Source organism: Heterodontus francisci, chromosome 8 (assembly GCF_036365525.1).
Source record: "Heterodontus francisci isolate sHetFra1 chromosome 8, sHetFra1.hap1, whole genome shotgun sequence".
NCBI lineage: Eukaryota > Metazoa > Chordata > Chondrichthyes > Heterodontiformes > Heterodontidae > Heterodontus > Heterodontus francisci.
Window position 1 is genome coordinate 29868919 of NC_090378.1, and position 24959 is coordinate 29893877.

The window sequence follows — 24959 nt, forward strand, 5'->3', positions numbered from 1 at the left end:
TGTGCCACAACTTTCTTCAGTTAAACAAAGACTGAAGCCATTGCCTTCTCCCAGAACACATACTCTCTGGCTTTGCCACCAATTCCATCTTCCTCCCCGCCACTGTCTCAGATTGAACCTAACTGAAACCTCAGAACTCTACTCAACCCAAAGCTAAGCTTTTGATCCCATATCCCCTCCATCACAAAAGACTATCTACCTCTACCTCTGTAACATCATCCGTGTCTGCTCCTGCTTTAGCCACCTACTGCTGAATCATCCATGCCTTTGTCACTTCCTGACTCAACTATTACAATGCTTGCCTGCCCAGCTTCCCATCCTCCACCTTCCATAAACTTCAGCTTATCCAAAACTTGTATACCAGTAAATATTGTAGCAATATTACACAGAAGAAAATAAACTGGTATATAATGCTGTATATGTGATTAAGATTTGAGGAACTCCAAATTATCCAGTTTGAGCCCCATCACTGAATAGTGCTAGAAACCTTACTGGATAGCACTGCAGTCATATTAGCATATTATCACTGCAAACAATGGACTGACTATTAATTATAGTATGCCAGCATAATCCTAAATGTAGTACCACATGCATAATGCAAATCTTATTAAAGTATGTTACTGTGAGCCTAATTGCTGTATGGAAAGACAAATCTAAAAAGGGGACAGAATTTGAAAACAGTTAAAAATATGCTATGAGGGGCCTAGATAGAGTAGACAGGAAGGACCTGTTTTCCCTAGCAGAGAGGTCAATTACCGGGGCCACAGATTTAAGGTGATTGGTAGAAGGATTAGAGGGGACATAAGGAAAAACTTTTTCACCCAGAGGGTGGTGGGTGTCTGGAATTCACTGCCAGGAATGGTGGTGGAGGCAGAAACCCTCAATTGTTTTAAAAGGTACCGGGAGATGCACCGGAGGTGCTGTAACCTGCAAGGCTACGGAACAGGTGCTGGAAGGTGGGATTAGATTGGGCGGCTAGTTCTTTTGGCCGGCACGGACACGACAGGCTGAATGGCCTCCTTCTGTGCTGTAATTTTTCTATGGTTCTATCCTTATCCTCCAAATTCTACATTAGAAAGAAATGACAACTGCAGTCAGTGTTACAATTGTAAAATTAATCTAACATTCCGTTCATATACAGGAAAAGCGCATCTATGATCTTAAGAAGAAGAACCAAGAACTAGAGAAGTTTAAATTTGTTCTGGATTACAAAATTAAAGAGCTGAAAAGACAGATTGAACCTCGAGAAAATGATATAAAAGAAATGAAAGAGCAGATACAGCAAGTAAGTCTTCACGGAACAAATGGGAAAAGGATTGAAATAACTTGCATTTATAGTATCCCTTATCATGCCCTTAGTATGTTCCAAAGCATTTCATTGTCAATTAATTACCATTGAAGGTTGTGTTGGCATACACAGCAGTGAACTGTACAAGTGTAGATCCCAAAATGGTGAGATAAATGATCAGCTCATCTGTTTTTGGGGGGTGTTGGTCGAGGGAGGAATGCTGATTGAGAGAATTCCCTGTTCTTCAAATACTATGATGGGATATTTTAAACAATCGCCTGAACAGCAGATAGCATCTCAGTTTACTATCTCATCTGAAGGGTAGCAGTTTTGACTCTCCCAGCCTTGCACTGAAGTATCAGCTTAGTTTATGTTCTGGATTTAGGAATGGGGCTTAAATTCACCAACTTCTGAACCAAGGAAAGAGTGCTGCCATTGGGGCAAAGAGCCACCTGTAAACAAATTATAACTATTGTGGATTTCTTTTCAACAATGGAATATGATTAACGAGGTTAATTCTGAGGAAAAAAGCATGAACTGTTGGCTTAAGCACCATGCTTGATAAGGTTATTCTTACACTGTCATTGTTTATTAATAGAGGTACTCCTCAATGTATATTATGTGTATTCTAATTTGTGCAAGCATGCTTTCACAGTCCAGTGTAGAGGAGAAATAGTTTATGCTGCATTAAGTTATGGTATGCCCAATGGACATCAAGGTTCACTCAACAAGTTGGGTATTCTCATGAAGGCTGCTGCTGTATTGCTGATAAGGTAGTGCTGCTGCCTCTGAAGGAATCTAGAGATAGGAACAAAAGTATGCCATTCAGACCCTTTACTCTAGTCTGTTATTCAGTTAAATCATGGCTGATCAGTACCTCATCTCTGTTTACCTGCCATTGATCCATATCCTTTGATCGCTTTACTTAATTGAAAAAACTATTGATCTCAGTCTTGAAAATTTTAAGATTGAGCCCCCTTGTCCCCTTACCAGAATAGCTTCTCTTGAATCCTTTTACCATTTTAAAAACCTCAATTAGATGACCTCCTCACCCTTCTAAACTCAAGGGAATACAAGTTGGGTTTGTGCAAATTGTCCTCATAATTTAACACTTTAGGTCCTGGTGTCACTCTAGTGAGGCTGCGCTGCACCCCTTTCAAGGTCAATATATCCCTCCTTACGTGTGGTGACATAAACTGAATGCAGATAGTGTGTGACTAAGGTTCTGTGCAACTGAAGCATAACTTACTCCCCATTTGTATTCTAGCCTCCTCGAGTTAAAGGCCAACATTCCATTGATCTTTTTAAATTTTTTTGTACCTTTGCACTAGTTTCAGGTGATTTATGTACTTGAACTCCCAAATCCCTTTGTTTCTCCATTGTTCTTGTTCCTCGCCATTAAAAAACTTACTGATTTATCTTTCTTGGATACAAAGTGGATGACCTCACAATTCCCCACATTGAATTCCATCTACCAGAATTTTTCCCACTCACTTAATTTGCCAATGTCACTTTGTAAATTCCAGCTCTCATCCACAATTTATGGTGCTTCCTAACTTCATGTCATCTACAAAATTAAATATACAACTCTATTCCTTCATTAAAATCATAGATACATATGGTAAAAAGCTGACATCCCAATATAGACTCCTGGGAACACTACTTAATTCATCCCATCAATTACCAACCTATGCCACAAGGTTATCTCCAATTTCAGGCTCATTTATCTTGGCTGATAATCTCTTGTGCTGAACCTTAAGTAATGCCTTCTGGAAGTCCATATAGAAAATGCCCATAGACATTTCCTGCACCACCATCTTTGTGAATTCCTCAATTTAGTCAGACATGACCTAACTTTCAGAAATCCAGGCTGACTCTTCACAATCAGATGTTTCTTATCCAAGTTCTCAGAAACTCTGTTCCTGATGATCAATTCCAGTAACTTCCCACAGCTGATGTTAAACTGTCAGCTCTGTAGCTTTCTAGTTTCTCCCTGCCTCCTTTCTTAAACAATAGAGTGATGTTTGCAATTTCAAATCAATTTCAATTCAAATACAATTCCCTAATTTAGAGAGCTTTGGAAAATTATGACTAACGCATCTGCAATTCCCTCACTTGTTTCTTTTAGGCCCTAGGGGTGAAGATTTGTCCATCTTAAGCCCCATTATTTTCTCAATTGCCAATTTTTAAAAACTTCTATTAAATTAAAAAATGTTTTTATATTAACTTCTACCATTGATATTTTGTCAACTTCCTCTGCTGTGAAAATGCATACAAAGCATTCATTTAAAAAGTCTTCCACCCTCCTATTATTCATTATAGAATCACCTACATCTGCAACTAATGAGCTCACTTTTGCCCTTCTCACTCTCTGACATATAAATTCAGCCGAGCAGCGCCTTTTATTGGGCACTAACTGGTCTCCAAAGCCCTCTATAGTGAGCAGAAAGCACATGCACATTTCCGTCTGGAATTGCGCTGCCCAGGGAATTGAAAAAGGGAAAAGAAAGACATCCTTTACCCACGTTTGAAACAGGCGACAGGCCATCTACGTACGCAAATGACAAGCCCAATGCCTGTTTGAAACCTCTACTTTAAGAATGATTTTCCCTGAGGCAGCATGTGCCAGCTCTGCATATACTTAGGGAAACCAGACTTTTGGGATTGCCTGCAACATACAGGTGAGTTCACATTTACTTACCTGAATGTGGAGCCTGCAGGAATAGGAGTACTTTTAGCTTGATTCTGTCTCTTACCATATTTGTTCACCATGATGAACCTTTTTTTTCCTTTTATTGGCATGCACTGCTTTTGTATTGGACCGCAAACATCTTTGAATAATTCCCACTGTTTTGTCTCTAGGTTCATCCATTAAAGGCCGTCTCAATTTACTGTGGACAATTTATTTCTTATCCCTCCAATGTTTAAATTTAAATCACTTAAATTTAAAACGGTCTATGACTCTTGCATCTCCCTATCAAACCTAATATCAAATTCAATCATGTCATAGTCACTACTCATATGATGTTCCCTCATGGTCAGATTGTGAATTGATTCAGTTCAATAATTACCACTAAATCTAGAATGACGTTTTTCCTCATTGCTCTAAAGCATATTGTTCCAGAAATGTGTCCTTGGTACATGCTAGAAATTCATTGCCTTTACTACTTGAGCTATTGTGCTCTTCCAAATCTGTGAAAATTAAAACCTCCTAGTATAAACACTGGGCTGAATTTTATGGGGTTGTTTGAGATGGCAAAATTGGGACGGAAGACATCGGACAGGACGTCCGACGTCATGACATCCCTTCTGGATTTTCCTGATGGTGGCCGACATGGAGGGCAGGCCTCACACATTCATTAGGCGGGAAGCCAATTAAGGTATTTAACAAGCCAACACAGTATTTTGTCTTTATGTTGTTTCTGGTTCCCAGATGTTGGAAAGAATCACACTTTAAACTTGGAAAAGGCTTGAGTCAGTCTTATTTAATTCAGCACCGTGCTTTGTGTCATGGAACCTGGTTCAACTGATTCTTGTATTACATTTAACATGACTCCCCAGTGCAGCCGTGAATGTGGCCTCCTACTGGAACACTTACACATAACAACTAGTTCCAAGCTAATTAGTTCCTAACACTTTACAGATAGTATAACAACATATACATATATAACATCCCTCTTTCTTTAAAACATAATGCCCATATATAAATATAACTGTCAATATAAATAAAAAAGATCATCCGACTTGTGGAAATAATCTGAACCGCTTTGTAAAGTCTTTTATAGCGTGTATTCATTTTTTTAATATTATTCACGGTATCGCTTGGGTGGTAAGATGTCGTGCCTCCATCTTGTAGATTTGGCATTTGTTGCTCTCAGTGGTGAGTTGGCACACTGTACAGGCGATGTCGTGTCACTTGCTGGTGATGTTGTTAATGTTGTCTTGCTTGATAGTGACATTTCCGGTGTTGTTGATGGTCTTTTCTGTTGTTCCAGCTCGGGTGTAGGTCGATTATGGATTCTGTTCCTTCTCATTTGGTTACCAGTTTCGGTCTCAATGATATATGACCTTGGAGTGTCAGCTTCACTAACAACTTTTGCTGGGCTCCAGGTTTTCATGATTGGATCCTGTGCATGTACAGTTTGTCGTTTCAACAGCTCGGGTAGGATTTAGCATATTCGTTGGAAGTGTTGCTCTCCTTTTATCTGTGCTTGAGTGAGTTGTTATCTCACTTCCTCCTGGTCACTTGAAGGATGTATTTGCTTGGCAGAATTGTCTTATATTTTCTTCCATTTAACAGCTCTGCAGGTGATTTCAAGTCAGCCTTGAGTGGTGTGGATCGGAGTGACAATAAGTCCAAGTTTGGGTCTTCCTTTGTCTCTTGCATTTCATAAGTGTTCTTTTAACCGTCTGGACGCGTCTTTCTATAAATCCGTGTCCCCGTGGGTAGTGTGGTGATGAGGTGATGGTGTTGAACTGATCAGCGAATTCCTTAAATTCTCTGGATGTAAATTGGGTGCCATTGTCACATCCTTTCAGGAGTCTCTTGCTCTGCGAACAGAACTCGTACCGCTGAGATTATTGTTGTGGCTCTCAAGTCTTTCATCTTCCAGATAAAAGGGAATTTTGAGTAGCAGCCTGCAACTATGAGGTATCGTTCTTGATTATGTGTGAATAAATCAACGCCTGCAGTATGCCATGGTCTGGGTGGTACTTCAGTAGCTACCATCTCCTCTTTCTGTTGTGAGCTTCTGTATTTCTGGCATACATTGCATGCAAACACCATATTTTCAATATCTTTGTATATGCCTATTCAACACACAGCTGATTTGGCTCTGAGCTTACACTTCTCCATTCCAATATGGCCTTCGTGTATCTTTTGTAGAAGTTCTTCCTGCATTGTTTTGGGTATGATTATTCTGGATCCAGCCAGCAGAACACCATCTTCTAGTGAGATGTCATCTCTGATAGACCAGTACTGCTGTATTTTTGGCTGTGTGTGCTGTATCCTATCAGGCCATCCCTGGATCACATGCTGAAATAGCATCTGTAACTCTTTGTCTTTGCTGGTCTCATCTCTAATTTGGCTCAGTTTCACTAGGTGATGAATCTTTATGTCTAGATCTTCTAGCTCATGTTTCTCCTGGGGTGACAATCGAGATAGGGTGTCTGCCAGTAACATGTCTCTTCCTGGTGTATATTTCAGAGTGAAATCATAACTGTGAAGCCTCAAGAGTAACCTCTGCAGTCTTGCTGGTGCTTTACATAGATTTTTCTTGTAGATCTGCTCCAGTGGATGATGATCACTCTCCATCGTGAACTTCCTCCCATCGAGATATGTGTGGAACTTCTCACATCCATATACGACTGCCAAAAGCTTTCTCTCTATGTTGGCATATTTTTGTCTCAGCTGATGTCAGAGCTTTGGATGCAAATGGTATTGACTTTCCCTCTTGTACCAGGGCTGCTCCCAGTCCTTTTGTGGAAGCATCTACTTGTAGAGTGACAGGTTTCTTTCTGTCATGGTATGGCAGACTTGTCTCCTTGCATACTACCTTTTTGAGTTTGTTGAAAATCCTGTCATGTGAGTCTGACCACTGGTACTCTACATCTTCTTTCATCAGCTCCCGCATGTTTGCCATGTGTTCCGACATGTGCAGAATAAAGGAGCTCATGTATTGTATCAAACCAAGGAAACTTCTCAACTCTCTCTTATCTCTTGGGGCTTCCATCCCCAAGATGGCTGAGATTCTTTCAAGGCTCGGCTTAACATCGTCAGGTGTGTGCACCATTCCGAAGAACTGACATTCTATCACTTTCACAATGCATTTGTCTACGTTTAACTTAATCCCAGCTTTCCTGGTTCTCTCCGTAGCTTCATGTAGATGGTTGTCATGATCTTTTCCATCTACATCATATATCTGGATATCAACAGCTATGCCAACTGCTCCTTTGCATCCCCTGTATGTCTTGTCTACTTTCTGTTGGAACACATCCTGGCTCACTTTGAGGCCAAAGGGTAGACGCAGGAATTTGTACCGTCCAAAGGGTGTGTTGAATGTTGTCAACCATGAAGATTCTACATCTAGCTTCACATTCCAGTAGCCATTTCTGGCATCAAGCTTGCTGAAAACTTTTGCCAGGGTAGTGATCCCTCTTTATTACTTGGTTAAGATCTTTGGGATCTAGGCAAATTCTTAGCCGTCCATTTGGCTTCTCTCTCACCAAGATGGGATTTACCCAATCTGTAGGCTCTGTGACTCTGGCAATCACCTTCTTTCCTTCCAATTCTCGTAGCTCTCTTTCAAGCTTTCCTTTTTAGTTCTACTGGTACTTTATGTAGGAGATGAATCACTGGTTTCATCGCTGGGTCAATAGTGATGTTATACTCCAAATCTTCGAAGCATCCAGCCGTAAGTCTTGGCACGCTGTCTCCCATATTAGGCAGTCTTCTCCTGCAGACACAATGAGGAACAAAGTTAATCTGCCAGTGGTGAAAATTCACAGACCTCAGATATTGATAGTCCATCGAGCTTTGATGGGGGCACACATATGCCTCCAGCATGCGGACACTCTAGATGGACTCTTCAGGGGAATGTATTGACAGACGGGCACCTCTAAGAGAGGTGCAGCCATGCAATACCCTATTGGTGACTCAAATACCCCATTTCCATGGCTGAGTGATCCCGCCCTCCTTAACAAACGAAATGTCTTGCAGAGACAGAAGCTCGGTGCAAAGGTTTCAAATGGAATGGAACACACACCTTGGCAGACCAAATAAGGTTATTGACCCTTTTCCGGCACTGGATCCAGGTCCTAGAGGTAACCACATGGCTACTAACTTCCTCCACTATCTCACTCCAGGCTTGTTTGGTCAGGCCGGCTGTCTCCTCCTCCTATCCTTGGGAAAGAGGACCTCGCGCCTTTCCTTTGCAGCCTGGAACAGATGTGGAGGGAGGCATCACTGAACCGTGGGGCCACCAGGGTCTTCCTTCCATTCTCCAATGTGATACCTTACAGTCCAGAATGAAGGAGCTCTGAAAAAGGCCTTGGTAGTCAGACAGGGGCAGTCTGCTGTTTAAGTATGGCGCCTGGAGCTTTCGCAGCATCACATGATCCTTAATTGGCCACCCTCTGCTCAACTGCATTCAGCCAGCCGCTGATGCCCTAATGGACACTGCACCCGCTTCCAGTCCTGACGTTGGGATCTGGGGCCTACAATTAAAATTCAGCCCACTGTTTTTTCTACATGCTTTTTTGATCTCCATATTTATTCTTTCTTTTGGGCCTCCTTATCTCGAGAGACAATGGATACGTGCCTGGAGGTGGTCAGTGGTTTGTGAAGCAGCGCCTGGAGTGGCTATAAAGGCCAATTCTAGAGTGACAGGCTCTTCCACAGGTGCTGCAGAGAAATTTGTTTGTCGGGGCTGTTGCACAGTTGGCTGTCCCCTTACGCCTCTGTCTTTTTTCCTGCCAACTACTAAGTCTCTTCGACTCGCCACACTTTAACCCCGTCTTTATGGCTGCCCGCCAGCTCTGGCGAACGCTGGCAACTGACTCCCACGACTTGTGATCAATGTCACAGGATTTCATATCGCATTTGCAGACGTCTTTAAAGCGGAGACGTGGACGGCCGGTGGGTCTGATACCAGTGGCGAGCTCGCTGTACAATGTGTCTTTGGGGATCCTGCCATCTTCCATGCGGCTCACATGGCCAAGCCATCTCAAGCGCCGCTGACTCAGTAGTGTGTACAAGCTGGGGATGTTGGCCGCCTCGAGGACTTCTGTGTTGGAGATACGGTCCTGCCACCTGATGCCAAGGATTCTCCGGAGGCAGCGAAGATGGAATGAATTGAGACATCGCTCTTGGCTGGCATACGTTGTCCAGGCCTCGCTGCCATAGAGCAAGGTACTGAGGACACAGGCCTGATACACTCGGACTTTTGTGTTCTGTGTCAGTGCGCCATTTTCCCACACTCTCTTGGCCAGTCTGGACATAGCAGTGGAAGCCTTACCCATGCGCGTGTTGATTTCTGCATCTAGAGACAGGTTACTGGTGATAGTTGAGCCTAGGTAGGTGAACTCTTGAACCACTTCCAGAGCGTGGTCGCCAATATTGATGGATGGAGCATTTCTGACGTCCTGCCGCATGATGTTTGTTTTCTTGAGGCTGATGGTTAAGCCAAATTCATTGCAGGCAGCCGCAAACCTGTCGATGAGACTCTGCAGGCACTCTTCAGTGTGAGATGTTAAAGCAGCATCGTCAGCAAAGAGGAGTTCCCTGATGAGGACTTTCCGTACTTTGGACTTCGCTCTTGGACGGGCAAGGTTGAACAACCTGCCCCCTGATCTTGGTATTTTGATATCTTGATATTTATACATTCCTCCAATTCATTACTTCCGTCAAGAGGTCTGCAGTTAACTCTACCAGAGTCTTGCATCCTGTAATGTTCCCTGGTTCTGCCATTACTGTTTCCATTGCCTATTCACCGTACTGAAATCCTTTCTTTCCACTGCTGTACTTGTGTTTTTATCAATATTCCTACACTTGCACCTTTCACACCATACCTGTTCTTTCTAAAGACCTGAGAGCCTGGAATATCTAGCTCCCAATCTTTTGCAACTTATATCTAGGTATCTTAGTACATCACACCCTTTAAATGGAATTTCCACTTCTAACTCATTTGCTTTATTCTTCATTCGACATATATTTATGTACATAATTCTTTGGGTAAAGTCCCTAACCTGTCCATAGGAAAAAAAACCCAGAGAAATATCTTAAATAATTAAAGGAAAAAGAAATTCTGAAAACTGCCTCTTCAACCTCCACAGTTAATCAAACACGTTCCAGGACATCATAGTGAGTAGGAGACGCATTCACCCCAATACATCTCCTACCTTTCAGACTGTGATGTTGGCCAGAGTTAGGAAATTATCTAACTCCCTTTGAACCTTTTTAGCACACTCACTGCACAAGCAGCCTATTTGTCCTATAGGTTGACAACTCTCTGAGTCCAGGCATTCAACATTATGTCTCCATTCTCTTCGTGGAGAGAAAATCAAACTCTGAATTGACTCAAGCTGCTTTTGTGAACTCCTAAAGCATCCTAAGCGGAAGCATGACTCAAAGGTAAGCTCTGATCCTCTACACTCAATTAGGATTTGTCTGACCACAGCCAGGATTTATAAAAATTCCAATATGGATAAACTTATGAACATAGCCAACTCCCAAAATAGCCCGAAGTAGCTCCACACATGGGGGAATACTGCATAACCCAAGCACCACATTCCAAATAACTCCTTAATAGATTTTAAAAAACTCTTCCTGCATCATCAATCCCCCATGTGGGACATAACAAAACTTAAGAATAAAGGATACAAGATAAATATAAATCACAAAATGGCATCTACTGCCAGGATTGTTAGAAGTGGCATGAAGTAATATACAATATTGGTCATATTTAAGGAATAAAATTGATGACCGAAACACAAGGTAATATAAGGACCCATCTCTTGCAGTTGACAGGCAAGAAAACCTCATATTATTTGGAATCAAAAGTAATGAAAGATGACATGCAGCAGAAATAAAGCTTCCTTTAGGAAAACTTTATCATGGTGTCGTTTCTAACTATATTTTTCCTTCTAATCTCTCTATAGATGGAAACTGAGTTGGAACTGTTTCATAAACAAAATACCCAGCTGGAACTTAATATCGGAGAGCTCAAACAGAAACTAAAGGCAACGGAAGCAGAGATGCGTAAAGAAATGGAGAAGGTTAGAGCATCTTTTGCATACATTTAACCAGATGCTTGTACAAGCTGGCACACATCCTTCTTGCAGATCTACTGGGATAAATTCTAAAGCCTTTTATTGCATATTTGTATAGTTTTGTGTTAAATGTATCAAAATGAGTTTTTCACATGCATTAGAAGGCATTTTGATATTCTATTCTCCATTTGCATGCAAGATTTTCATAGGTACTAATGGTATTACCATATTTTCAATTTAGGAAAAGTAAGCTGCTGAGTTTCTGATGTTGATCATCTTTACTCTGCAGAATGTCAAAATTAAAGAATGAATGTTTCGCAATGTAAAGTATTAATTATTTGTACCAAATATCTTTATTGAGCCTGAAGTATCTGAGTGTCTGAATTGATTTACTTACGGTCTAAGCAAGTGATAAGTCTAAGGAAAACTAACTGCAGCAAACCCACTACTAATGGCATTACCAAAACAGGAACAGGAGTAGACCATTCATAAGAACATAAGAAATAGGAACAAAAGTAAGCCATTTGGTTCTCCAAGCCTGCTCTACCTCATAGCTGATCATATACCTCAACTCCACCTTCTTGCATTATCCCCATATCCCTGAATTTGTTTTTGTACCCAAAAATCTCTCGACTATTCAGCCTTCCTATTAGATCAGACTGATTTGTATCTCAACTCCATTTGCCTGTATTTTCTCTCAAGACTTTTGTTACATAAGAACATCAATCAATCTTGGTCTTGAAAAGTTCCATTGACCATCATCCGCAGTCTTTTGGGGAGGAAGTTCCAGAATTCCACTACCCTGTGTGTTCAAAAAATTCTACCTGATTTAATTCCTAATGGGCCTAGCTTTAAGTTTAAACTTCTGGATTTCCCCATCAGTTGAAATAGTTTCACTGTATCTCCCCTATTAAATCCATTTATCATATAATTCCTCTCTTAAACAAAGCAAAGAGGAAACACAAAAGTTGCTAGCTGAGAACTCCCTGCCTCTATTGTGGTCCTTGCCACCATGATCAGTAGCATCAGAACCAAAATGCACCACCATCACTCCATAAGGTGTCAGGCATAGCACAATGAACCACCCATGCCTCTGAGTCAGAAGGTTGTTGGTTCAAGTCTTGCATCAGAGACTGGAGCACCAAATCTAGGTTACGCTTCAGTGCAATACTAAGGGTGCATTACACTATCAAAGGCTATCTTTTAGATGAGGCATTAAACCGAGGCCTCGTCTGTCCTTTCAGGTGAATGTAAAGGATTCAATGACACTATTTCGAAGAAGAGGAGGGCAGTTCTCCCCAGTGTCCTGGCCAATATTTACCCTTCAACCAACACCTAAAAACTTGCTGTGCACAAATTGGCTGCTGTGTTTCCTGCATTACAACAGTGATTATTCTTCAGAAAGTAGCTCATTGGCTATGAAGCACTTTGGGTGTCCTGAAGGGAGGCGGTGGCGTAATAGTATTGTCACTGGACTAATAACTCAGAGATCCAGCGTATTGCTCTGGGGACATGGGTTCGAATTGCAACACAGCAGAAGGTGAAATTTGAATTCAATTCATAAATCTGGAATTCAGAAGTTAGTCTAATGAAACCATTGTCAATTGTTGTAAAAACCCATCTGGTTCACTAATGTTCTTTAGGGAAGGAAATCTGCTGTCCTTACCTGGTCTGGCCTACATGTGACTCCTGATCCACAGCAATGTGGTTGACTCTTACATGCCCTCTGAAATGGCCTAGCAAACCACTCAGTTGTATCTAACTGCTACGATGTCAGTAAAAAAAGAATGAAACTGGACGGACCACCTGACATTGACCTAGACACTGGAAATGACAACGGCAAACCCAGACCTGCCGACCCTGCAAAGTCCTCCTTGCAAACATCTGGGGCTTGTGCCAAAGTTGGGAGAGCTGTCCCACAAACAAATCAAGCAACAGCCTGACATAGTCATACTCACAGAATCATACCTAACAATGTCCCAGACACTGCCATCACCATCCCCGGGTATGTCCTGTCCCACCAGCAGAGGTGGCGGTACAGTGGATTACAGGCAGGAGGGAGTTGCCCTGGGAGTCATCAACATTGACTCTGGACCCCATGAAGTCTCATGGCATCAGGTCAAACATGGGCAAGGAAGCCTCCTGCTGATTACTACCTACTGCCCTCCTTCAGCTGATGAGTCAGTACTCCTCCATGTTGAACACCATTTGAAGGAAGCACTGAGGGTGGCAAGGGTGCAGAATGCACTCTGGGTGGGGCACTTCAATGTCCATCACCGAGAGTGGCTTGGTAGCACAGCTAAAGGACATAGCTGCTGGACTGGGTCTGCGGCAGGAGGGAACCAACAAGAAGGAAAAACACTTGACCTTGTCCTCACCAATCTGCCTGCCGCAGATGCATCTGTCCATGCCAGTATTGGTAGGAGTAACCACTGCACGGTCCTTGGGGAGACAAAGTCCCACCTTCATATTGAGGATACCGTCCATCGTGTTGTGTGGCACTACCACCATGCTAAATGGAATAGATTTTGAACAGATCCAACAATGCAAAACTGGGCATCCATGAGGTGCTGTGGGCCATCAGCAGCAGCAGAATTGTACTCAACCACAATCTGTAACAGGCATATCCCCCACTCTACCATTACCATCAAGCCAGAAGAACAACCCCGGTTCAATGAAGAATGCTGGAGGGCATGCAAGGAGCAGCACTAGGCATACCTCAAAATGAGGCATCAACCTGGCGAAGCTACAACACACGACTACTTGCGTGCCAAACTGCGTAAACAGCATGCGATAGACAGAGCTCAGCGATCCTATAACCAACGGATCAGATCTAAGCTCTGCAGTCCTGCCACATCCAGCCGTGAATGGTGGTGGGCACTTAAACAACTAGCTATTGTTTAAATATCCCCATCCTCAATGATAGGGGAGCCCAGCAATTCAGTGCAAAAGATAAGGCTGAAACACTTGCAACAATCTTTAGCCAGAAGTGTCAAGTTGATGATCCATCTTGGCCTCCTCCTGAGGTCTCCAGCATCACAGATGCCAGACTTCAACCAATTCGATTCACTCCTCGTGATATCCAGAAATGACTGAAGGCACTGGATACTGCAAAGGCTATGGGCCCTGACAATATTCCAGCAATAGTACTGAAGACCTGTGCTGCAGAACTTGCCACACCCCTAGCCAAGCTGTTCCAGTACAGCTACAACACTGGCATCTATCCGCCAATATGGACAATTGCCCAGGTATGTCCTGTACACAAAAAGCAGGACAAGTCCAACCCGGCCAATTACCGCCCCATCAGTCTACTCTCAATCATCTGTAAAGTGATGGAAGGTGCCATCAACAGTGCCATCAAGCAGCACTTGCTTAGCAATAACCTGCTCACTGATGCTCAGTTTGGGTTCCGCCAGGGCCACTCAGCTCCTGACCTCATCACAGCCTTGGTTCAAACATAGACAAAAAGCTGAACTCAAGAGGTGAGGTGAGAATGACTGCCCTTGACATCAAGGCAGCATTTGACTGAGTATGGCATCAAGGAGCCCTAGAAAAACTGGAGTCAATAGGAATCAGGGGGAAAACTCTCCACTGGTTGGAGTGATACCTAGCGCAAAGGAAGATGATTGTGGTTGTTGGAGATCAATCATCTGAGCTTGAGGACATCACTGCAGGAGTTCCTCAGGGTAGTGTCCTAGGCCCAACCATCTTCAGCTGCTTCATCAGTGACCTTCCCTTAATCATAAGGTCAGAAGTGGGGATGTTCGCTGATGATTGCACAACGTTTAGCACCATTTGTGACTCTTCAGATACTGAAGCAATCCATGTAAAAATGTAGCAAGACCTGGACAATATGCAGGCTTGGGCTGATAGGTGGCAAGTAACATTCGCACCACACAAGTGCCAGGCAGTGACCATCTCCAACAAAAGAGTATCTAACCATCTCCCCTTGACATTCAAGGGCATTACCATCGCTGAATCCCCCACTATCAACATTCTAGGGGCTACCATTGACCAGAAACTGAACTGGAGTAGCCATATAAATACTGTGGCTGCGAGAGCAGGTCAGAGGCTAGGAATCCTGCGGCAAGTAACTCACCTCCTGACTCCCCAAAGCCTGTCCACCATCTACAAGGCACAAGTCAGGAGTGTGATGGAATACTCTCCACTTGCCTGGATGGGTACAGCTCTAACAACACTCAAGAAGCTCGACACCATCCAGGACGAAGCAGCCCGCTTGATTGCCACCCCATCCACAAACATTCACTCCCTCCATTACCGATGCATAGTGGCAGCAGTGTGTACCATCTACAAGATGCACTGCAGCTATGCACCAAGGCTCCTTAGACAGCACCTTCCAAACCCGCGACCTCTACCAACAAGACGGACAAGGGCAGCAAATTCCCCTCCAAGCCACACACCATCCTGACTTGGAACTATATCACCATTCCTTCACTGTTGCTGGGTCAAAATCCTGGAACTCCCTTCCTAACAGCACTGTGGATGTACCTACACCCCAAGGACTGCAGCGGTACAAGAAAGCAGCTCACCACCAACTTCTCTAGGGCAATTAGGTATGGGCAATAAATGCTGGCCTAGCCAGCGACGCCCACATCCCATGAATGAATGAAAAAAAAGAGCAACTGAAGGGGAAGGCGCAGGACCATAAGGCGTGAAGAAATGAGCAGAGGACCTGCCCTTGGACAGATCACTGCTACTACTATTATTGTTGTCTGTCCTTCCACATGAGACAGCAAGATCTGTCCTGCTCAATACATGTCTACACAGCAAATCCACATGTAAACAGATACATAGAGCTGGATTTTGAGTCGCCGCCAATTTCAGTGGTGAGCTCAAAATGTGGGCCGCACGCCAAAGAGCCACTGCAATCTCCCGTGCGGTCGCTCATTTGAATAGCTGGGGTGGCCCGCCCCCCTCAATCACGTGGCGGGTGCAGCCTGTCCAGCCCTGGTAATGGCGTCAGCTGCCTTTGATCAAGCGCTGGCGCCCTTTTTAAAGGGCAGCCAGCCCTGCCAGTCAATTTGAAATTTTAAAGCAGTATCACCCAAAATTTATACAAAAAATTTCTAATGCCCCTTTCCCAACCCCCAATAACAATTACATTAACTATTTGCCCTTCCACCCACCCACCCCTGAAACACCTACCTTTAAAATCTGACCTCCCCCCACCAACCCCAGTCTGCACAAAGTTTAAAGTTCACCCCTTCCCACCATCCCCTACATCCATTACGTTTATTTGACCCCATTCCCCACCCGCCCCACCCCGCACTGAAAATCTTAATGCCTCCCCCCTCTCCACCAGTGTCACACTAGCTTTCTCTGAATGTGGAATCAAAGGCGCGGGAGTGCCGGCCGCCGGGCCAAAGATCACGATGAGCCCGGAAGACTGAAGGTAAGTTGATTTAAATTTATGCATGTTATTAGTCTAAATATTTAAATCCAGGCCCCATTGCTCAGTTTCATTTTTTTTAAATTTTGTCTATGTTTTCTTTATCTTTGTGCCTCCCATTTGCTTTTAATGGTCTCCCGTTCTCTCATTTTCAGGTGCGAAATGTAGAATCTGTCGTCAAACGTTTTAAGACTGATGTGTACAACTGTGTGGCATTTATTCAGGAGCCAAAGAAACTGAAAGAAAGTATACAGCAACTCTATGAGAAATACGTGCCGCAATCGGAAGTGGTAAGGCCTGTTTCTATAATTGCAACATTTACCTGACTGTAAGACCACTTGGTGTGTCACGGAGAAATTAATACCCTTTCTCTGCTCTGCTATCAAATAATGCATGTGTAGAAAAAGAGCACCATTCTATCATAGAGAGATGTGTCTCATGGACAAACATCTATTACATAAATGCCAGTGACGAGAACAAGGTTGTTACCTTGGAAGTGTACAAAGCAATTAGATTTGACAAACCCCCTACTGTCCTATTATTTTCTGTTGTGTAGCACAATTGCGTCTATTAATTTCTGTGATTTTCACTTGCCCCACTTTAGGCCTTCAGAATCAGATCACCCTCATTTTCCATAACACTTACTTTTTGTGCGTTACTTTTGAAAAAGATTATATAGCAAGGAGTTTCATCCAATTTTATTCCCCCACACCACCCACAATGCCAAAACTGTGTATTAGACCTGCAGTCCATGCTGCTACTGTCCCGTTTATTCCGTGGGCTCTAACTTTGCTGACAAGCCTGTTAAGTGGCACTTTATCAAATGCCTTTTGGAAGTCCATGGACACCACATCAACCGCATTACCCTCGTCAACCCTCTCTGTTACCTCATCAAAAGAGTCCAACAAGTAAGTTAAATACAATTTGCCCTGAACAAATCTGGGCTGGCTTTCCTTAATTAATCCACATTTGTCCAGGTGACTATTAATTTTATCCCAAATTATTGTTCCTAATATTTTTCCCACCACCCAGGTTAAACTGACTGCCCTGTAGTTGCTGGGTTTGTCCTTACACCATTTTTTGAGCAAGGATGTAACATTTGCAATTCTCCAGTCCTCTGGTGCCACACTTGTATTTAAGGAAGATTGGAAGATTATGGCCAGTGCCTTCGCAATTTCCACCCTTACTTGCCCAAGTATCTTTGGATGCATCTCATCCAGTCCTGATGACTTATCAACTTAAGTACAGCCAGACTATCTAATACCTACTCTTTATAAATTTTTAGCCCATCCAGTGGGCTGGATTTAGGAAGCCCTTGACGTCAGGATCCGTGGCTGGAGGGGGCCTGAAGATGGCCCCGGGTGAGGCCTGCCACAGACCTTGATGCCGGGAGGGCTCAGCCCAATCCTCCCAGCAACGGCAAGGCACCATGGCTTCCCTGCCGCTGGGTGACGGGACCAGAATTAACATATGCAAATGAATAAAATTAATAAATTAACATGCACTTACCTGGGAGCTTCAGAGCGGCGGCCGGCACTCCCGAGCTTTCGGATCCGCATCCGGGGAAATGAGGCGCAACACCGGTGGGGAGGGGGGGAGGAGGTAAGTTTATCAGTGAAGGGGTTGGGGGGAACGGTCAAATTAATGTCATGGGTGTAGGGGATGGTGGAAAGGGTTGTAGTTTAAACTTCGTGTAGTTTTGGGGAGGAAGGTTAGTGTTTTCGGGCGGAAGGGCAAATAATTAATTTAATTGTTATTGGGGGTGGGAGAGGGGCAAAATAAATGTATTCATTTAATTTTATGTGTTCAAGATAATGTGTATCTTTAAATATTCAAAAAAGCCGGTCGGGGTGACAGCCCTTTAAAAATGGCGTCAGCACCTGCACATAGGCAGATGACGCCATTGCTGGGGACTGACAGCGCGCCCCCTCCGTGTGATCGGGGGGGCTGGCCCGCCCCGGCTATTTAAATGAGCCTCCGAACTTGAGATCGCGGCGGCTCTTTAGCATGTAGCCTCCACAGGCAGGCCGCCATTTTTGAAGCTCGCCGCCAAGATCAGCGGTGAGCTTATAAAATCCAGCCCAGTGTCTCAACTACTTCCTCTTTCACCATGACTTGAGCAGCATCTTCTTCCTTGGCAAAGACAGATGCAAAGTACTCATTTCGTGCCTCAGCCATGCTATCTGCCTCCTCCCTATCCATACCCAACCAGCCCGTGCTTGTAAAACTCAAAACACGGTGTTCAGCATTAGATGTGATTCCGCGATTGGACAACATTTGCTAAATAATCCTCAGTATGCTAAGAATTACGCTGACAACCAATTTAAGATTGTCAGTAGGGCTTGCAGTGTGGTTCATTTGCGTGGACTAGAAACTACATTTATTAATGCACAGGGCCCTGTTCTTTGCAGACAGAAAGAACATGTACAAACATTGCGCCTGTTCCAGCTAAACAAAATAAGTAACAGCCATTCACTGGTTCATTGCTCAGGGCAATGCCTTGACCAATCAAAGTCAAGCTGCCTGGTTTAATTTTCAAACAAAGCTTGGCAGTTAACTGTCAGTCACCGTAAACTGGTGCATTCTCCTTGACAACGCCTCTACCAATCAGAGTTCACTTGCCAACCAATCAGCACTCTCTTTTCATACAGTATAAAGGCGTCGTTTTCCCTTACATTGGTATTCTTGCAGATGTCCTGATGAGTGCAAGACGAAAAGCTTCAACAACATGTCTCTATTTTCAGCAACACTCAAGTTCTGTACTACCAAATTCACAAACTCCCAGAGTTGCACAAGCAGTCATTTGATGTGACCACCTCTTTGTTTGAAACAGAAGCTTCCGTAAAAAGGTCTTTGAAATTCAAGGCTCTTTTCTCAAGCTGCTCAAACATCCTTGGTAAGGGTGGAGGGGTTGGCTCTTTCAAAGTCAATGGGTGTCGATGGCTTTTGACGATCAACATTGACAAGACTATTCTAGGTAATTTAACCAGAGAGCACCCCCATTGTTCTGGCTAGAGTGATTAATCACCTCTGTCTCCAGCCAGCCTTTGGCTTCTCATATGCAAATTGTGCATGGCCATCTTAGCCTCTCTGTTCTGTTTTTAAAAAGTTATTTGTAATAATGTCCAGTAAAAGTCTCAGGCAAAGTTCCGTATGACGAAATTAATATTTCCATTTGGCATGTGGTGTTTCCAAAACACCTTCCATTCTTTGATTCCAATTCACTTGGGCCAGATCCCTTCTCACTCCATTGAAGTTGGTCCTCCCCCAGTGAATTATCTTTACTCTGGAATGCTCCTTGTCCTTTCCCATAACTAACCTAAAACGTATGATGCTATGGTCACTGCCCCCTAAAAGTTCTCCTACTGTTACTTGATTCACTTAACCCACCTCATTCCCAGAACCAGATCCAGCAGTGCCTCCTTCCTCATTGGACTGGAAACATACTGATGTAGAAAATTCTCCTGAACACACTCTAGAAACTCTGGCCCCTCTATGCCTTTTACAGTATTACTATCCTAGTCTATATTAGGATAATTAAAGTACGCATTATAATTACTCTGTAATTCTTGCACCTCTCTGTAATTTCTTTGCAAATTTGTTCCTCTATATCCTTCCCACTAGTTGGGAAATGGCTGCAGCATTTCCTATGTTATGACAGTGAACTATGCTTAAAAAATATCACATTAGCTGTACAGTGCTTTTGGACATCCAGAGGTTGTGAAAGGCCCAATGTAAATGCAAGCACTTAATTCATGTGCTGTATTTGATTTAACATCCTAAACACTGACACCAGGTGCCAAAAGTCATTAATTACATTTCTCGGGATTAAGATTGCTGATTTGAACTGCACAAAGGATACCCATGTTGATTCTGAACCAGCCTCTTCCCCAACTCCCGATCCTACAAAAAAAGTGAACAGTAATTATGCTTTGTATCTCCCACAGTCATGACAACAGCGTTCATGACATTGATCCCAACAGAGCTGCTAATTTGCGCACCAACTGAGTGTCTGCTGACCACCACTGGTCCCTACCACAATCACACCTTTAATGATTTTTCTGCTGGGATCCAGATGATTCAGCAACAACAATGTGCATTTAAAAAGCACCTTGATCATAGTAAAACGTCCCAAGATGTTTTGCTGAAGCTTTATCAAACAAAATTTGACACCAAACCACATAAGGCGATATTAGGAGAAATGACCAAAGCTTGGTCAAAGAGGTAAGTTTTACGTAAGAACATATGAAATAGGAGGTGAAGTAGACCATTTGGCCCTTCGAGCCTGCCCCACCAATCAACAAGATCATAACTGATCTTCTACTTTAACTCCACCTTGCTGCACTATCCCCATATCCTTTAATTCCCTTAGAACTCAAAAATCTATTGATCTCTGTTTTAAGGAATGTCTTAAAGGAGTAGAGAGGCACAGAGGGGCAAAGAGATTTAGGGAGGGAATTCCAGAGCTTAGGGACTAGGCAGCTCAAGATATGGCTGCTAGTGGGGGAGCAATTAAAATCAGGAATGTGCAAGAGGCCAGAATTGGAGAACAGCAAAGGAGGGTTGTAGGGAGAGAGGAGGGTCAAGATAGGGAAGGGATGAGGCCATGGAGGGATTTGAAAACAAGGTTTAGAATTTTAAAATCAAAATCTTGCCAGACTGGGGTCAGCAAGCACAGGGGTAATTGGCGAACAGGACTTGGCCTGAGTTAGGATGCAGGCAGGAGAGTTTTGGAATAGTCAAGAATGAGGATTTCAGCAGCAAATGAGCTGAGGCAGGAGTGGAGTTAGGCAATGTTATGTAGGTGGACTCAGTGGGTTTGGTGATGGAGCTCTAAGCTGCTCTGTGGAGAATACCGAGACTGCTCTCTGTATATGAACAGCATCAGCTCCCTTAGCATATGGGGGTAGAAAATTGTCTCGGGTGGTGGCACAAAACAGGCAATGTCAGATCGGCTGTCCGTTATACGCAGCACCTGATATTTGATGCCATTGACTGCAATAGAACTGAATATCAGGCGCTGGGTATACCAATCCAATACCACCTATTTTGCACCACTACCTGAGACAAATTTCCACCCCAGGGAGTGCATGATCAAACCTTCTGTTACCAAGAGTCAGTCCACCTCCTACTCCAAAAGACTATTGTGCCTTGTTTCAAGCCTTTGGCCTGATTTTCATCACTGCTCCTGTCACCAGCCTGTCACTACCCCAAACCCAGGCTGCATTCATTAATGTATTGTCAGACTAAGCCCTGATACCCAATTCCCCTGAGCAGGAAAACTAAGAGGGCAGCATTGATGGTTTGTTGTTGGCAACGTAATTCCATCAGTATTAGTTGAGACCGATGATGAGCTTGTCATCCATGATGAAATTGATAATATTTGCATGGTAAATGCTAGCAGTAGAAAGGATGTCTGTTTAGACCATTTTCTAACATCAAGTAGCAAAAGCTCTTTTAAAGTATTTGATGCCAAACAAATCTGATGACCAATGCCTTGAGATGCAGAACTGTGCAGATGTTCATGTATCCCAGAACTGAGGGACACATATCAAAAAAGCTATTAAGCTTGACAAGACTATAACTGGTTGTGCCAGAGTCCAACTTGTCATATGGACAAATGGCTATTCAACCAATTGGCCTTTTGTAGTCCTGGGACTTAGTTAGTATTGATGTTTACAGTGAAAATGGAAATCATCTGGCAGACTTAGAATCATAGAATAGTACAGCACAGAAGGAGGCCATATGGCCCATTGAGTCTGCGTTGGCTCTTTCAAAGAGTTCTTTCCCCGTAGCCCTGCAATTTTTTTCTCCTTGGATTAAACTTAACTCAGCCCACCCAGTGGAAAGTGAGCAAGTGAGCTGTTAAACGTGAGCCGGGTACTTCCCACTTGAAACATGACCCTTTCACACCACTTCCCATTTTAACCAGGCAGGAGCCTCATATATTTATGAAAATCCGGTCCTATTGGGTCGAAAGGACCCCAATTGCATTTTAATTGAGGCCTTAGCTGGGAAACTGCCAGGCTGAAGCAGGTCGATAACTAGTCTGCAGACTAGTTACACAAAACACAAGATCAGACTTTTCCTTTGTGGGGCCAAGTGGAGCAGATGTTTATCCAGTCCTCCTTTAACTCCGCTTCAACAACTCTCTCTGGCAAGTCACTCCATGCTTTAACAATTCTCTCTCCCTCTCTCTCTGTAAAGGAATTTTCTCTCTCCTCTCTCTTAGTGTCAAAACTTTTAGAATGTGCAAGCAAATTCTTGATTGGCATGAAAGCAGCAGGGAACCATTTAAAGGTAAATTAATGAGTACATCGGGAGAATATACATTTTAATTGGTGTGAGGGGGGAGGGTCCCATCAGTGGTATCATGGCAACACATTAAGGAATGATTTAAAAGGGACAGTGCCTACGTGATTCTTTGCTTTGGCAATCAGGCTAATACATAAAGTGCACAGAAGATACTTACATTCGAAGACCTTAGAGATTACATGATCTATCTTCAAAGTTTTGTTAATAGTTATTACAACATAGGCTGAAAAGTATTTCTAGTGTGCGAATTGCTATGTAAATCAATATAATCTCATACACCCATATTAATTGTAAGAATAGTTTAGGAGAGGTGAATTATTTTGAATGGCAATTTTTGTATCTATGCCTATTCTTGCTGTTCCCAACAATTGTTCACTGTTTGCAGTCCTTACCTACTAGGATTTTAACTCTGGCTTATTACCTGAGAAAACCTGATTTTCAATTCATGGAGGTCAGAGTTCAGGTAAATCCAATTTACTTAGCAGTTCAAATGAATTAACTGTTCATTTATATTTAACTCTATTCTATTTACTAGCTTGAAATTGCGACTGTTGATTCAGACATTCAGCGAGAGTTTGGACGGCAAAGAAATCACCTGGAGAAAAGCATTGCAACACTACAGAAAAAGCTATTGAAGGATACAGAGATTCACCGTGCTGACAATGTCCATATTATGCAGGTAGGAGATTCAGCAACAACAACTTGTGTTTATATCGCACCTTCAACAGAAGAAAACTTCCCAAGGAGCTTCACAGGAGCATTATGTAGCAAAATGTGGCTGAGTCATGTAAGGAGATTTGAGGACAGGTGACCAAAAGCTTGGTCAAAGGGTTTAAGGAGTGTCTTAATGGATGAAAGTGAAGTAAAGAGGTGGCGAGGTTTAGAGAGGGGTTTCCAGAGCTTAGGGCCTAGGCAACTGAAGGCATGGCCATCAATTGGAGTAGTGATTAAAATCAGGGATTCTCAAGAGGCCAGAATTAGAGGACTGTACATATCTCGGAGGTTTGCAGGGCTGGAGGAGATTACAGAGATAGGGAGTGGCAAGGCCATGGAGGGACTTGGAAACAAGGATGAGAATTTTAAAATCGAGGCGTTGCTTAATCGGGAGCAAGTATAGGTCAGCGAGCATAGGGGTGATAGGTGAGTGGGATTTGATGCAAGTTAAGGCACGGGCAGCAGAGTTTTGGATGACCATAAGTTTACAGAGAGTAGAACAATGGAAGACATGCCATGTGTGCATTAGAATAGTCAAGTCTGGAGGTAACAAAGCCATAGATAAAAGTTTCAGCAGCAGAAGAGTTCGGCGATGTTATGAAGGTAGGAACAAGCAGTCTGAATTACAGAGTTGATATGTGGTTCAAAGCCCATCTCAGGGTCAAATATGACACCGAGGTTGCAAACAGTCTGGTTCAGCCTCAGAGAGAAATGAAGTCAGCGGCGAGGGAGCTGTGTTTGTGACAGGGATTGAAAATAATGGCTTCAGTCTTCCCAGTATTTAATTGGAGGAAATTTCTGCTCATCCAATACTGAATGTCGGACAAGCAGTCTAATGAGTTAGAGACAGTGGAGGGGTCGAGAGAGGTGGTGGTGAGGTAAAACTGCATTTATTAGTGTACATGTGAAAACTGACATTGCGTTTTCAGATGATGTCCCTGAGGGGCAGCATGTAGCTGAGAAATAAGAAGGGGGCCAAGGATAGTTCATTAGGGGACACCAGAGGCAACAGTGTGGGAATGGGAAGAAAAGGTCTGGATGGTGATTCTCTGCCTACAATTAGATAGGTAAGAATGGAACCAGATGAGTGCACTCCCACCCAGCTGGACAATGGTGGAGAGGCATTGGAGGAGGATGGTATGATCAACTGTGTCAAAGGCCAAGAAGGACAAGGAAGGATAGTTCACCTTTGTCACTGTCACACAGCATGTCATTTGTGAGAAAAGAAGTCAGGGGTTACCTTTGTATTCCGGGATGATCCTGGAATAATAAGCAGTTTTCACAGATGAGAGCAGGACCCATTAGTGCTTTATGTGGTCTAGCCAGATCTGGTAGTGAATGACTAAACCTGTTGTACGCCATATCTATTCAAATCTGCAAACCTTGGTCTAAAGGAAGCACAGATGAGGGCCGTACCAGGAGGACGGGCAGGATGAGAGAGAGTAATGGTTTTAACGGGGCATC

General features: G+C 43.4%; 1 protein-coding gene across 2 annotated transcripts in view; it reads left to right on the forward strand.

The window, feature by feature from the left end:
• The window catches only part of cfap57 (cilia and flagella associated protein 57), a 127124-nt gene that overhangs the window by 90258 nt on the left and 11907 nt on the right, over positions 1–24959 (forward strand). The window contains exons 17-20 of one of the 2 annotated variants that reach the window (XM_068036881.1): positions 1142–1285; positions 10946–11062; positions 16622–16756; positions 23317–23460. In XM_068036881.1, coding sequence (XP_067892982.1) covers positions 1142–1285; positions 10946–11062; positions 16622–16756; positions 23317–23460 — 540 coding nt within the window. Of the gene's footprint in view, positions 1–1141; positions 1286–3610; positions 3697–10945; positions 11063–16621; positions 16757–23316; positions 23461–24959 lie in introns of those variants that run through there. The other variant, XM_068036882.1, reaches the window with a different exon arrangement.